The sequence below is a fragment of the Gracilinanus agilis genome, chromosome 2, assembly GCF_016433145.1.
Source record: "Gracilinanus agilis isolate LMUSP501 chromosome 2, AgileGrace, whole genome shotgun sequence".
Classification (NCBI taxonomy): Eukaryota; Metazoa; Chordata; class Mammalia; order Didelphimorphia; family Didelphidae; genus Gracilinanus; species Gracilinanus agilis.
Genome location: NC_058131.1, coordinates 126609421 through 126625303, shown reverse-complemented (window position 1 = coordinate 126625303; position 15883 = coordinate 126609421). Strand labels below are relative to the sequence as shown.

Below are 15883 nucleotides of genomic sequence, written 5' to 3'. Positions count from 1 at the left end.
ATACATGCACAGATTTGGAGAGCCAGAGAGTCAGAGGGAGAGAGAGAGACTAAGAGACAGAGAGACAGAAAGAAACAGAGATAGAGATAGAGAGACAGAGGAAGAGAGATAGACAGACACAGAGGGAGAGAGGGAAACAGAGACAGAGACAGAGAGACAGGAGAGAGATAGAGAAAGAGAAAGACAGAGGAAGAGAGACAGACAGACAGATACACACACACACACACACGCAGAGATTTGGAGAGACAGAGGGAGAGAGAGAGAGAGAGAGAGAGAGAGAGAGAGACAGACAGACAGACAGACTAAGACAGAGACAGAGAGACAGAAAGAGACAGACACGTAGACAGAGAGACAGAGAGAAATACTGAGACAGAGAGAGAGACAGAGAGAGAGAGAGAGACAGAGACAGAGAGGTTACACTGTATTTATCAAACTTTGGGGCTCTCACTCTGGCTCCCTTTCATCTACGCAGGGTCACTCTGTGAGCAGTTGGAAGCGTTAGTTCTCTGTCCTTTCACTTTGTTCTTGGGCTCATGCCCAGATGACGTGAAGAGCCGCGAGACAAAGCCCCCTTTTATTTTTAGGCTTTTCACCGGAGTACCTAAGGCACCACAGCTTGTCATATCTCCCATCTGAAGATGACCGAATAATTAGTAACACATCCAGGTTACAGGGAATACAGGAAACACCCCGTAGACGCCTTTGCCCTGGCCCGTGAAGGGAACACTGGCCCTGTTTGTTACAGGCTGACGTGGAGGCCAGCTCCTTCTGGTTAGCTACTCATCATACCACATCCAGCACTCACAGGCTGTGCTCCCTCGACTAATGGGAGGCACAGGCTTCCGTTGAAGTTACATACACCCAAAGAGCACATTCGTTACAACCTGATATGAAATCTGTCTTATTTCTGCTACTGACCTTATTCACAGGGGGTGAAGCCTGGCTTTTCAAATGTGAGGTTTGGCAGACAAGGGAGACAGGAAATCCAGAAGAGAACGAAAGAGTCTGTAAAAGGCTGGTTTCTTCCAGGCTTTGCTGCTTACATTCCACCCCACCTCCCATGTTAGAGGAAGAGAAGCCCCATCTTGGCACCTGGGAGGGGTGGCAGGGTTCACAGTGCTTGAGATTCTCTTTAATGCTGATCTGTAGAATACATATGCAATATGCATGTGGAAATTGGAATTGGAATGTGTTTCCGAGGCAAAGAGGATGGAGAGTAGGGGTTTTAACTGCTTTTGGAAGAAAAAGGAATGAAGTCAGTTCAACCAATTGATTCCTCAGGCTCTTAAGCAAAGGCCTTTTTCTTTCTCTACATCCTGTGGAGATTGTCCAAGGGTAGAGAGATCCAGGGTTGAGATTGTGCTGTTAGGTTGACATTAGTAAAGTTAAAGAAGATGAAGTCAGATTTTTGTCTCTATTGGCTAAGAAAAAGAGAAAAATGGCACATCTTAGTTTTTTACATTGGCCTATAATGATATACTAAGAGGTATGGCCTGAAATTGTATCTTTACCTTTTACCCACCATTTCAAAAATCTTTATTTACTTGGAAAATGATACTAAATTTACTCTCATGGTAACCTAGCCTGGAAAAAAAAAAGTGGAGACAAACCAGGTATATTTACCATAAGTGAAGGCCTTGCAGTTATCTTCATCAATAGATTTAGGGGGCTAGTGTCCTAAGTACCTCTCCTATATTGTTAAAAATACAAACTAACTTTGCTTTCTGTCTTAGAATCAAGATGAAGAATTGGTTCCAAAGCAGAAGAGTGGTAGGGCTAGGTGACTGGGGTTTTAAGTGACTTGCCCAGTGTCACACAGCTAGGAAGGGTCTGAGGCTAGATTTGAACCCAGGACCACCTTCCCCTCTCCCTCCCCTCTCTCTTTCTTTCTCTCTCTTTCTCCCTCCCTCCTCTCTCTCTCTTTCTCTCTCTCTTTCTTTCTCTCTTTCTTTCTCTTTCTCCTTCTCCCTCCCTCCTCTCTCTTTCTCTCTCTCTTTCTTTCTCTCTCTCTTTCTTTCTCTTTCTCCTTCTCCCTCCCTCCTCTCTCTGTCTCTCTCTCTTTCTTTCTCCCTCCCTTCCCCCTTCCCCCTTTCTCTCTCTCTTTCTCTTTCTCCCTCCTCTCTCTCTCTCTCTCTTTCTCTCTCTCTCTCTTTCTCTTTTTCCCTCCCTAACCCCCCTCTTAAGTTTTCTTGTTTTTAGTAATACTTTGGATTGATATCAATTAAAAAAATTTTTTTTTTGTTGATTGGGAGTGTGGATCTATGATTACATTAGTGTAAGGATTACCAATTTGAAACTCACTTCACTGAAATAAATCATTACTTATCTATAATTTAGTCTTTAAAAGTTGCCTGGAGCAATAAGGTTAAGTGAATTTCCCATTTGCCATGGCAATGTAGGTAGTATGTATAAAAGGTAAGTCTTGAACCAAGATCTTCACCGTTTCAAGTCCATATTTCTATCTACTACATCATGCTGCCTGTTAGTACTCAATAGATAATTATTATCCCACCCAAATATTCACCTCAGCCATTTCCTTGATATCTTCCCCATGTCATGTGCAACTCGATCTCTATCCCCCCAACCTTCTCCTTCCCTTTGCTATGGAATAGTAATTGAATCAATATTACCATTACTTCTGGAAAGGGTGTGTCAATTTACCCTACTCACCATTCCTGGAAACGCCTAAATCAAAACATCCTTCCCTGGCTACCACTTCCTTTTAGATGTTGTCTTCCCCTACTGGGTTGTAAACTCCTTGAAAGCAAGAACTGTTTTGCTTTAGTATGCTTGTATGTTTGTAGTTCTTAGTTCACTGCTGGGCACACAGTATAGTAAATGCTTATTAAATGTCATTCATTTGTTCATTCATTCATTCATTCATTCATTATAAATATGTGTTATTAAGAGGCAGCATAATCTAGTTAATAGAGAACTGACCTTGGAGTTGGGAAGGCCTGGGTTCAAGTTCTGCCTTTGATGCATTTCAGCTGTGTGTCTTTTGGCAAGACATCTACCTCTTTATTTTATTTGAGATTAAAGGAATGTCTTTAAAAGGACTGAGTGGAAATTACATTTGGAGGAAATAATTTTTCAGAGCAATTCTAGCAATGCTGAGGACTTGATTGCCAAAGGACTGTATTAATTTTGGGTCTTTGAACAGGACCTGCATGATCTGAAGTTTCAAACTTTTCTTGAGTAATCTGATCCCTCTAAACTATGTCGTTTATTTTAATGTTTGTCATTTCCTTCTTAATGAAATGAAATACTCGAAAATCACAAAGTCTATGTTCTTTATGTATTCCATAATTCAAATAAAATGGCATCTATGGAGGCTTTTGCAGAACCATCAGCAAAATGCTCCATCATGGCTCTCTATAAAGATATCTGAAAACTTGTTCTTGGCTTAAGACTTTGAACAAAGTTTGAGTAACAACAAGGTCCCATTGTGCACAGAAATTTCTGTAAGGCAACATTCATTCAAGTGTTGATCTGTATTTCACAGGCCAAGAAAAACAACAGTTATTTATATAATTTTATCCATGTTTCTGTTTTTTTCTATCCATCCCCTCTCTCTGAATCCCCTCCCTACTTCTCACCAAACCCTCTTACAAAGTTATAGCTGAAAACCTGAAGCTTGTAAAGGGAGAGAAGTTCACATACAGATGTTTTTCCTTTCTTTTGGTCAGGATAGAAACTAGATTGACAAGACCTCTTCCTCCTCTTCCACCTCTTTCCCCTCCTTGTTGTCCTCCTTGTCCTCCTAGTCCTTCTACTTCTCTTTTTTCTCTTCCTTTTCCTTCCCCCTCCCTCTCCCCTTCTCTCTCCTCCTTCTCCTCCTCCTCCTTCTTCTTTCTTCCTCCTTTTCTTCTTTCTCCTTCTCTTCTTCGCTTTTAAAGGAAGGACTATTTATATTTCAGAACCAAAGTATCATTTTGGAATAATCAAATGCAGGACACAATAATATAGATCCATTTATCATGTTCAGCTAATTAAATCCCAGAATCTAAGAATTCAAAGATATTCCTAGGTCATCCAGTCCATCTGTGCCAAGAAGCCTCTCTATAATATTCTGGATGAGTAGTCATCCAAAATTTGCTTGAAGACCTCCAGCTGGGGGGAGAGGCGGGGAATTTATTGTCTCCAAAGGCATCGTGGTTTGCTTTTAGATAGCTCCATTTATGAGTATTTTTTCTCTTTATAAACCCTAAAAATGCCTTTTTGCAAATTTGATCTACTGCACCTCTTTCTTCCCATTAGGGCCAGGAAGAACAAAAATAATCCATCTTTCATATAACACAAATATTTGTGAGATTAAAGAGATCTAGTATGCCTGTCCCCTGTTGCCAGCTGCTCTTTTCTAAGCAAAATATCCTCTATTCCTTCAACCAGTCCTCATATGAGATGATCCTGGTGTCCTTCCTCTGGAAGATTCCCAGTTTATCAGTGCTCTTCCACAAATGCAATGCCCAGAACCTAACACAAAACTTCAGATATGATTTGACCAGGGCAGATTATAACATGACTATACTCCACTAGTCTTGGGCACCATGCCTCTTTCAATGAAGCCTAGGTCACATACTTTTTGGCTGCCAAATCGCACCACTGACTCATTTTGAATTTTAATGTGGTTGCAGAGTGTGGTGGCTATATAATAATATATGATATTGATAAGTGTGCTGATAAAAGCAAGTATTTTAAGCATGCCAACTTAAAAACTGTATTGGAAACTAATGAATTAACTTTCCATATTAGCACAAATGTATATGGGATTTTTCTGTGATTTTCAGTGATTCTTAGAGTCCATAAAACTATAATGCTGAGTGAATGGGGAGTTCCTACCAGGAAACTTTATTAACATTCTCTCAAAAGTTAGCTAGAGTTCTTTGTTCAAGGAGTGCTATAATTTCATGTCCTTCACAGACCATACATTTGGCTCTGTACCTCCTACACTTTATATCATATTGCCTGGTACAATGACATTATTCACTTCATATTTGTAGAATTGAATTTTCTTAACATAAAGAATCTACTTGATGAGACATAATTTTACTGGACAGAAGGATATTTGAAAGTTCACTAACAAAGAGGAAAAGATATAAAGCTACAGTGCCAGAAACAGATATGGGAAATCTTGGGGAGGGGGACATTAGAGCAAGGCATATGTACTTGGCCAGTGTCAAGAGTTTTCCATAATACCTACTCAGGAGTATGTCTAGGCTGTGCAAAGTAGGTTGGTGAACAAAGATAGCTGTGGGGTACTGGGCCACATTACTATAGATCTAGCCTCAACAGAGACTCAAAAATACTTGAGTAAGTTGGTGGGAAAGAGATTAGATTTTGTGACCATCTACCACCATGTGATTTTCACTAATGAAGAAGTGCATCACCTTAAAATGATGCTGAAGTTCTGTCTACATAGACAGACAAGCTTTAAAAAGAACATATGGATAAAGTTGATAAATTACTTTAAAAATAATTTGATTGATTTAGTTAAACTACTCTACAATGTCCCTCCTTCCCCCATTCTAAAAACAATTCCTGTTTATGTGTATAGATTCAGTCTAAGATATAAGATAGCTGTAAGAACTTGGAAGTACCCAGATAAGAAACCCAAATGGTTTAATCTGACCCAGAATTTTGCAGAGCATACCACAATCCACAAATTAGCTTCATGCAAGAGGAAGATTAATTCTAATTTCATTCCAAGAATTGTTGTATACAGAGAGATGCCTTTCTGTAATGATTTAAACTCATTATTTGAATTGATTTATATTCTCCTTTATTTCAGTATGAAAAATTTTCAAGCCTATGATTTGGCCTTTTCTTCTAACGAGGATTATGGAGACAACAGTGGACTTGCACAGTATGTCGCTAGTCGCATTGATTCATCCATTAACTGGGAGGATATTACCTGGCTGAAGAGATTGACAACCCTTCCAATTGTAGCCAAGGGCATCCTCCGAGGTCCATTTATTTCTTCACTTACAAACATATAACCTTTGTAACTTTTCTCAATGTAATTTTTACTTTTTTTTTTCTTGAGGGGGAGATAGGCACAAAGGAAAATGAACAAGAAAGCAAGAAGAGACTTTTCTCCTATTGACTAAAAGGTTCTTGACATATATAATGTCCCTGATCCCCACATTGGGGAAACAGACTAATGAAAATAAGCTTATTATTCTTGTAAATAGCACAAATGTTTTCATGCCTTTGGGGCATTATTTAATTTAGCAAATTACTATTTCAAAACCCCAAATTATGAAATCTATTTTTTAAAATTTAAATTACATATATATATATATATACATTTATTACCAGTTATATATAATAACAAATTTCCACACAAGTTTTCTTAGGTAATATGTTCAAACTTATTTCCCTCCCTCTCTTTCCTTCCCCTTCCCAATGCTAGCAGGTGATTTGATCTGGGTTATACATGTATTATCATCCAAACCAAGTTACGAAATCTTAAGATTAGTCAACAGATCATTCTTTAGGCTAGCCTGTATAATAGAACTACATTTTAGGAAAGCTCAAAGAGGAAATTTCAAAAAAGATTTTCAGAAAAAGAACCTTCATGTTGGCAGTATCTATACATTTATAAGAATGCATATTAGTAGGTGTGGTGGATGGGTGGGAAATCACCTCGGAATGCTAAAGTCACTAAATCATTGTTAAAGATACCTAATCTGTTTCTTTAAAATAAGAGGATTCATTCATGTTAAGAAAAAAACTGATTATCAGTCTTTCTTCTGCAACCCATTCCTAAGGGTTACTCCCAATCTCCCCTTCCCTATTATATACAATACATTACCCCTCTTCTGAACCCAAATCTCCCTACCTTGCTCTGTTAACTAATAGCTAGAAGCAATAGCTAAGTGTAGAAAGCATAGTGAAAATTTTTTTTCTCCTTTTTTTTTTTTTTTTTTAAAAATGAGAATATATGGCTTCTATAAAGAAAAATGATCTTTAAGTCATTAGCCTTAAGTAACCCTGGCTGCTCTCTTAGGTCTTACAACTTGTTCAGAGCAGAGGGATATGAAATACTGTTTTAATTTTAGAATAGCAGCATGTCCCAATACTGGTTTCTTAACTTTTAAACATTATGATGTATATGTTCAAAAAAGTTCAAAGTTGGTGACACCATTCAAGTGAATGTCCCCAAAATTTTTTCATCAAATATTTTGAATTCATGACTACAGACAAAGACCAACGAACTTACCCCTGTCCTAGCAAAGATCACTGGCAGAGTCACTTGTAAAAGAAACAATTTTTCTTCTTTTTCAATTAAGAAAAATCAATTTTCTTGTTAACTTCCCCCTATCACATTTAGTAATTGAAAGGCTACTCCTAACATTATTATCCACTATGACCTATAGCTATTTATGATTTATACTGTATGATTATTAATACCTTCTCCAAGGTCTTTTTTGGATTTTTATCTTACCTTCCAAAATGATCTTCACTCATTTAATCCCTACCCTGATTTGGTCTGCAAATGAAATCAATAAATGATAAAAGTTAGGGGCAGCTGGGTAGCTCAGTGGAGTGAGAGTCAGGCCTAGAGACAGGAGGTCCTAGGTTCAAACCCGGCCTCAGCCACTTCCCAGCTGTGTGACCCTGGGCAAGTCACTTGACCCCCATTGCCCACCCTTACCAATCTTCCACCTATGAGACAATACACCAAAGTACAAGGGTTTAAAAAAAAAAAAGAAAAAAAAAGTTAATGCAGTTTTAAGAAGCCCAATTTACTCCATGATGTTGGTTATATCAGAGTAAAACCTTTTCCTTAATAACCACAATGAAAAGGTCTTTTTTGTTCCAGCCTAATATTTGCCAACATTAGAAGAGGAAAGTTCCATGTGAAGGTCATCTCCATTTGTACTGATCATGTTGAGGATTCTCATCTCATGTCATGCTATGGAAACTTTCCCATTGCGTGATTTGGGTTATGAGTCAAAAAGAGTGAAATGAATATTCTCATCATATGAGGTTGACCTTTGCATTCTTTAGGTGGCCTTTATGCCATCAGCATCAACAGAACTTTTTCTTGCTTCCCTTGCCTTGCCTTGCCTTCCCTTCTCCCTTTCTTTTTCCTCTTCCTTATCTTCATCCCTTTCTTCTCTTTCTTTACTCCTTTTCTTAGTGAAAATAAAATGAAGAAATAACTTCCCTCCTAAATGAATAAAAGTATATGCAAAATTATCTAAATGCTTGGATGGGCAGATAGATAAGTATACGGATACATAGATATATTTACTAGACCTGTAATTTCTTTAGTGGAAAGAAGTATTTCTGGTAACAAAACTCCCTCTACTGATGCAGATAAATAGAGGCTATTTATTTTATAATATTAGAGAATTATCTGTGGCATTGAAAGGTTAAATGACCTGTTCAGGTTCACACAGATAAATATACCAGATGAAAGGCCTGAACCAAGGTCTTGATAACTCTAAGGCTGGCTCTCAATCCAGTATGTAACACTGCCTCACATATATACTTGCACATACCTTGCATATACATGTATGTATATGAGAGAGAGATGCCATTTGGAATTAGAATTATATTTGGGTGCTATGAAAGACATTAGATAGAAGGACAGGGGCAGCTGGGTAGCTCAGTGGAGTGAGAGTCAGGCCTAGAGACGGGAGGTCCTAGGATCAAACCCAGCCTCAGACACTTCCCAGCTGTGTGACCCTGTGCAAGTCACTTGACCCCCATTGCCCACCCTTACCAATCTTCCACCTATGAGACAATGCACCAAAATTAAGGGTAAAAAAAAAAAAGAAAAAGAAGGACAGTGGGTAAGGGTAAGGAGGTTTAGGGAAATGTAATTTGTACACATGCCATTTACCCTGCAGCATCTTTGTATAACTATTAGTTTCTTTTATTTAATAAACAAAAAACATTTCTAAAGTAACAATTGCATCAAATAGCACATATGCTAATTCTGGACTTCAGGAAATCTGTTCTTGGAAATTCGATAATCAACATTTCACAGATTTATGCATGCCTCATTAAATCCTTCTTATCTATATTTTCACTTATATTGAGCAAAAATTGATCATCCTTTTCTGAAATTTCTTTTAACCATAAAGATGGCTAAACTTGGAGAAACAGGGGATAGCAGCTGGGAAGTTCTGGACAAAACACATCTTTTCCCTACCATCATTATATTACCATGGAATGCAAGATACAATCTTTCTTGCTATGGTCAAATTCTGCCCTTTGAAAACTTCAACAAACTCCTAACATATACTTAAAGACAGGATTTGGCCTTCATTAGTTTACACGCTAATAAACATTGTGTTCTTTGGGCAGAGGCCTAATAGTAGTTGATGGCACAGTTTCTCCTTCCTTCCTTCTTTCCTTCCTTTGTTCCTTCCTTCTTTCCCTCCTTCCTTCCTTCTTTTCTTCCTTCCTTCCTTCCTTCCTTCCTTCCTTCCTTCCTTCCTTCCTTCCTTCCTTCCTTCCTTCCTTCCTTNAGAGTACTTGGCCTAGAGTCATAAATAACTGGGTTGGGTCAACCTGGATCAGTCACATGCCATATCATCCTCAGTTTTTTTTAATCTATAAAATATTGGAGTAATGATAGAACTTACCTCACAGAGTTGTTATAAGGCTAAAATAAAATATTATTAGTAAAATGAACTACAAATCTTAAAATTATGAAAATAACATAATTATTTCATAGTGTGACTATGAGTCAGAGAGTTACAACTCTAGTTTACCCGATATTTACTTCTTGATTTTCCTAACAGAATAAGAATGCAAATATACACTAATTTTTTAAAAATAAAATTTACAAAATCTTCAAATTAGCTAATTATTATTTTTGAGTCATTCAGTTGTGTAAAACCCTTCACAATCCATATGGGCCTTTCTTGGCAAAAATATTAGAATGATTTGCAATTTTCTTCTCCAGTTGTCCCCATTTTACAGATGAGGGAAGTAAAGTAAAGAGACATTAAATGACTTATGAGAGTTACAGAGCTAGTACACATCTAAAACTGTATTTGAACTCAGGTGTTCTTGACTTCTGCCATGTAATCTATTTACAATGCCAGCAAGCTATCTTAACTTGGATGGATTTAAACAAGATATTGGGTCCAAACTTGTGTATGAATAGGAATTTGCTCCACAACATCCTTGACAGTTGGTCTGCAAATTCTACTTGAAGTGGTCCTTTTGCCTTTGGGATGAGATAGAAATTCCTATCTGGAAGTTACAGACCTTGACATCTGTCTTCAACTTATCCTTTCAGACTGATTTCATGGCACTCTCCTTCACATACTCCTTTGTAATCAAGCTGGGCAACTTGCTATTCATATATGACACTTCATGACTTTCCTCATCACCTTTGTCCAAGCTGTCCTTCAAATTTGAAATGTCTTCTTTCTTTCCTCTTCCTCTTAGAGTTCATATATGCTCCACTCCTTCACCAGGCTATTCTTCATTCCTACCCTAGTTACCAGGGCTCTCCCTATTAGAACTCCAGAAATTACTTTCCATTCATTTCATTTGATTTTGTACTCACACCTGGACACATGTGCATTTATAAAAGTATGTAAGGACCCACAAATGTGTGTGCATATATGCACTCCATATGTATATTTAGATACACATATTGATATATATGACAAATACCCAAATTATTTCTTTTGTTTTAGAGTTTCCACATTGTAGATTCCCCAAGGTAATGTGATGCTATGAAAAAGCACTCCTACCTTTGTCACTTACTAACTGTGTAATCTTGAGCAAGTCATAACTTCTCTGGCTCTCAGTTTCTTCATTTATACAATTATGATAATGATTTGCATTGGATGATGAAGAAAAAGGGCTTACTAAGAAACTGAAGTCTTAGGTAGAAATTGCCTTCCAAGTAGAGAAATATGACAGCCCCTACTTCCCAGATGAATCTGTCTAAACAAAACGTAGATTGAATGAAATATCAGCTTTTTGTGAAAATGATTGTTGTGTCAGTTGCTGGGAATGGGTCTTGCTTTTGAAAAAGCAATTGATACCAAAAAAAAAGAAGAAAAGAGAGAAGTTAATGCTGGGGAGGGAAGAGAAAGAGATGAAAGAAGAAAAGAGAAGAGGAAAGGAAAGGAGTAGAGAAGAGAGGAAGAGAGGAAGGGAGAAGGGAAAAAAGAAAAGGAAAGGAAATACAAGGACTGGATATAGATTTTTGTTCAATTCCATAAAACAATGGCATTTTTTGACTTTCTGAAGACATGAAAAGCTTGCTGGACTCTAACCCATGAAGCATTTTAATAAAATGAATCTAGCCTCTACATTTTTGCTGTAAGATGAAGAACTATTTTTTTTCCCAAATCCCACTTATAATGCATTAGTACTGAAATTGAAAAATAAGGGTTGTTTTTCCTTCTTTAACTCTTATTAGAATCTTCAGGAAAAAGAGATGCTGAGGACATGTTGTTTATGTTAATAATGATGTCCTAATGGGCCTTTTTCATTTTGACAAAAGAATGAAGTGAAAGAAAATAGCTAGAATAATGCAAAAATCTGATTGACATTTGACATCCTTGCTTTTTTTCTTGACAAATTTAAGTTTAAAAAATCCATTAACTACATATTTATATCCAACCCCTTAATAAAGTGCATCACAAGACATTTTGCTCATACTAACTCTTATACTTCACTAGCAATACATTTCTACCTTTCAGTAGCATCTCCCTAAACAATATGTAAAAGAATCATCCAGTATTACAATTATACAAAAAATTCTTTCTGTGCAGGAGTGTCAAAGTGATGTATACATTTGACCAAATTAGATAAACATATTTTACTTCACAATATGCTAAAATGTAAGTACTTCTTGTGTCCATCAGGAGGCTATATTTTATCTCATGATCTCATGAATCAACAATTACGGATTATCTTCCATTTATCCAAAGTTTCTCTTTATCTCCTGTCATATAATTTCTTCTTGGCGACAGAACTCTTACTTTGTTTCCATCTTTTTTTAATCCCTTCTTTTAGAATCTGTTAATTTCTACATAGGTTTTATGGAAGAATTCTTGAATAATATATAAAAAATTATCTACTAGGCAAATTAAGGAAAATTATTAAAATCGGGAGATAAATTTTTAACTCAGGGAACAGTATGATGTGATGGAAAAACCATGTTGGATTGATAAGGTGTCTAGGTGGTACAATGGATAGAGCTTTGGGTTTGAAGTAAGGAAGTCCTGAGGTCAAATCTAGCCCTAGATTCTCTTAAACTGTGTAAACCTGGGTAAGAAACTGTCTGCCTCAGTTTCCTCAATTGTGAAATAGGGGGGATACTGATAACTTTTCCCTCAGTGTTGTTTTGAGGACTGATAAGATAATATTTTTAAAGTATTTACCAGTGTTGAATACATAATAGTTGCAATTCGAATGCTTCCTTCCTTCCTTCCTTCCTTCCTTCCTTCCTTCCTTCCTTCCTTCCTTCCTTCCTTCCTTCCTTCCTGTTAAAATCACTTTCATTGGAGCTACTTTTTCTGGAAAACTTGCCTTGAATTTATTTCTTTAAAAAGTATGCCCGTATTAGCCATGGTAAAAGCAAAACAAAACAAAAATGAGAAAAAGCAAGAAATAAAAAGAAAGTGAAAAAAAGTAAGTTTCAAGCTCTATTCTTAGTTCATCAGTTCTCTCTCTGGAGGTGGATAACATTTTTCATCTTGAATCCTTTGCATTTTGTTGATCGTCCTTACAAATATGGCTGTTACTATGTTAATTGTTTTCTTGGTTCTGCTCACCTGAATTTGCATAAATTCATGTCTTCCCAGGTTTTTAAAAATATCTTGCTCATCATTTCTTATAGCACAATAGCATTCCATCAAAATTATATATTATAACTTATTCATCTCTTCTCCAATTGATGGACGTTCCCTCGATTTCCAATTCTTTGTTGCCACAAAAAGAGCTGCTATAAATATCTTTGTACATAGATCTTTATCCCTTTTCCTTGATTTCTTTGGGATATAGACCTAGTAGCGGTATTACTAAATGAAAGGGTATGTTCAGTTTTATAGTCCTTTGGGCATGGTTCTAAAATGTTCTACAGAATTATTTGACCCATTTATGAGTCCACCCAATAATGAGGCAGCATCTATTTTTCCCACTTTTCCCCTAGCAATAGTTTTCTTTCTGACATATTAGCCAATCTGATAGGTTTGAGTTGGTACCTCAGAAGTGTTTTAATTTAATTTTCATTTCTCTAATGAATAGTGATTTAGAACATTTTTCACAATTGTTGATAGCTTTGATTTATTCTTCTGAAAATTTCTTGTTCATATCATTTCATCATATCATTTGGGGAATGGTTTTTATTTTTATAAATTTGGCTCAGTTGTGTATATTTTTGAGAAATTTATCCTTTATTGGAGAAATTTGCTATTTTATACATTTCCAGCTTTCTAATTTTGGTTACATTGGTTTTATTTATGCAAAACATTTTTAATTTCTTGTATTCAAAATTATCCACTTAATTTCCCAAGATCCTCTCTGTCTCTTATTCATTCATAAACTTTCCTGTATCCATAGATTTGACAGGTACATTTTTCTATGCTCTCCTAATTTACTTACAATATCACTCTTCATGCCTAAACAGTTTACTTATTTTGGCTTTATTTTGGTATGTGGTGTGAGATGTTGGTCTGTGTCTAGTTTCTGTCAAACTCCTTTTCAATTTTTCTAGCAATAATTTTGTCAAATGGTGAGTTCTTGAATTCACTTCTTGAAAACATCAATCTTCTCTGTATTACAATGTATATGCATATTTATTTGTGTGGATTTACATATGTATGTATACACATGCAAACAAACAGAATCAAACAATTTCTGAGTTGGGAGAGACATCTTAGAGGACTTCTAGTCTGATTCCCAAAGGGGAAACAAGGTCCTTTCTACAACATCCCCAACAAGTGATCATCTAGCCTTTGCTTTAGTCTCTGTTCTGTGTGAAAGCCTTTTCAAATATTTGAAGATAGCATCTTACACGAAGCTTTCCCTTCTTTAGGGTAATTGTTTCCCCACACATCATCATCTCTAAGTTCATGCAATGTTGCTCAAAATACTGGGAAAGGAAAGGTCAAATTTCTGCTCTTTTCAATTCAACAAACATTTAAGTACTATGCTAGGTCAAAAGTATTATAAAGACAAAAAACCAAAAACCCAACAACATGGATGAAGGACTATGAAGGACTACAATCTAAATAGATAGACTATCTATGTTTGTTGAATATATAGATAGAAAAATAAAGATATAAACATACAATAAGAATCTCTCTAAAGGTAAATTGAAGAGAGAGAGAGAGAGAGAGAGAGAGAGAGAGAGAGAGAGACAGAGAGAGTACTTGTAACTGGGGAAATCAAGAAAGAGTTCATGTAAAAGCAAGCATCTGGACTAACCTTTAAGGAAAAAAAAGAATTATAAGTAATAGATTTGAATAGAAAGAAGTCTTCAGACATGGCTTTTGAAAAATGGAATTGGAAGATGAAACTTTAAATAATCCAGTTTTCCTAGTTTATAAGGTAGTTTAAGGAGAGTAGTAATAAGTCTTGATAGTTAGATGGTAGCCAGATTCTGAAGTCTAAATCCTAGGCTGAAGAATTTTTATTGAATTCTAGTGGCAATAGGGAGTCCTTAGTGGTTTTTGAATAGAGTAGTGACCTGAAAAACTGTTCTGGCAACTATGTGGTCGTTATATTGGAGAACTTAGAGACAATAGGGAGAGATACCTATTAAGAGGCTGTTTCAGTAGGTGAGTTAGAAAAGAGGAGGAATAAAACAACCATATATTAAGTATGCTTTATGTACCAGGTATCATGGCAAATGGTTTACAAATATCTTATTAAATCTTTACAACAACCCTAGGAGGTAGGTGCTATTATTAATCTCATTTCTAGTTATGTAACTGAGGCAGACAAAGACACTAGAGATGTCTTTTGTCTCTTGGGTAAATTGGATATGAGGGATTGTTGCACAAAGTTGTTGGTCTCATTCTTGCTTCCATCATTAAAGTCCAGTGACAAGACAATACTCAGGATGATTAGAGATGGCCCTGGATGCAGTGGATGATCTTGGATTCTTTGATGGATAACTAAGCTTTAAGCATTCCACAATGCTCACCTCTGTCTACTTCATAGCTAATGGAGCAAATTGTTTCCATCCATCTGTTCCATCAGAGGAATTCTTCACATGCCTGGGTTAGACAACTCCCTAAGTTGCCAATGGATTCAGGGCCTGTTGGTTACCCTCAATCTGGTTTAGCCCACCTGCTGAAATGGTTTACCAGAGTGTGGTTCCTGCTCATGGTACAGCTTCTTGGAGCCACAGGTGAGAACTAGGTGACATGTGGATATCAAAGGAGGAAAGCCACCCTGAAAAGTACTCAAAGGTACTAATTAATTTTCCCCCAGGATTATATGTTGCTACAATTTTTCAAACATTGTTTTCTGATATTTTGTAATCCATGTTCTCTCCCTCCCTTCCATTCCTCCCCTATCCCCAAGACAGCAGATAATATGATGAAGGTTGTACATGTGTTATTATTATACAATACATATGTCCATCTTCTTCATGTTGTGAAAAAAGACACATGCCATTTACACTAGAGAAAAATTCTTGGAAGAAATAAAATGAAGAATGGAATCCTTCAATCTGCATTCAGACTTTTATCTCTAGCAGTGGATAGTCCTTTTCATCATGAGTCCTTTGGAGTTGTCCTGGGTGCTTGTATTCTTGATAATAGTTGTCATCCACAGTTGATCATTGTACTTTATATATACATATGTATATATATTTGTTTATACTCATATATTGCTGTATATACAATTATTATACTGGTTCTACTCATTTCATTTGCATCAC

The 15883-nt window shown here is 36.5% G+C and overlaps 1 protein-coding gene across 1 annotated transcript in view; it reads left to right on the top strand.

Moving 5' to 3' along the window:
* Window positions 1-15883, top strand: part of HAO1 (hydroxyacid oxidase 1) — a 67805-nt gene that overhangs the window by 38664 nt on the left and 13258 nt on the right. The window contains exon 4 of the mRNA XM_044663399.1: window positions 5792-5967. Within this exon, the coding sequence (XP_044519334.1) occupies window positions 5792-5967 (176 nt within the window). The remainder of the gene's footprint in view (window positions 1-5791; window positions 5968-15883) is intronic.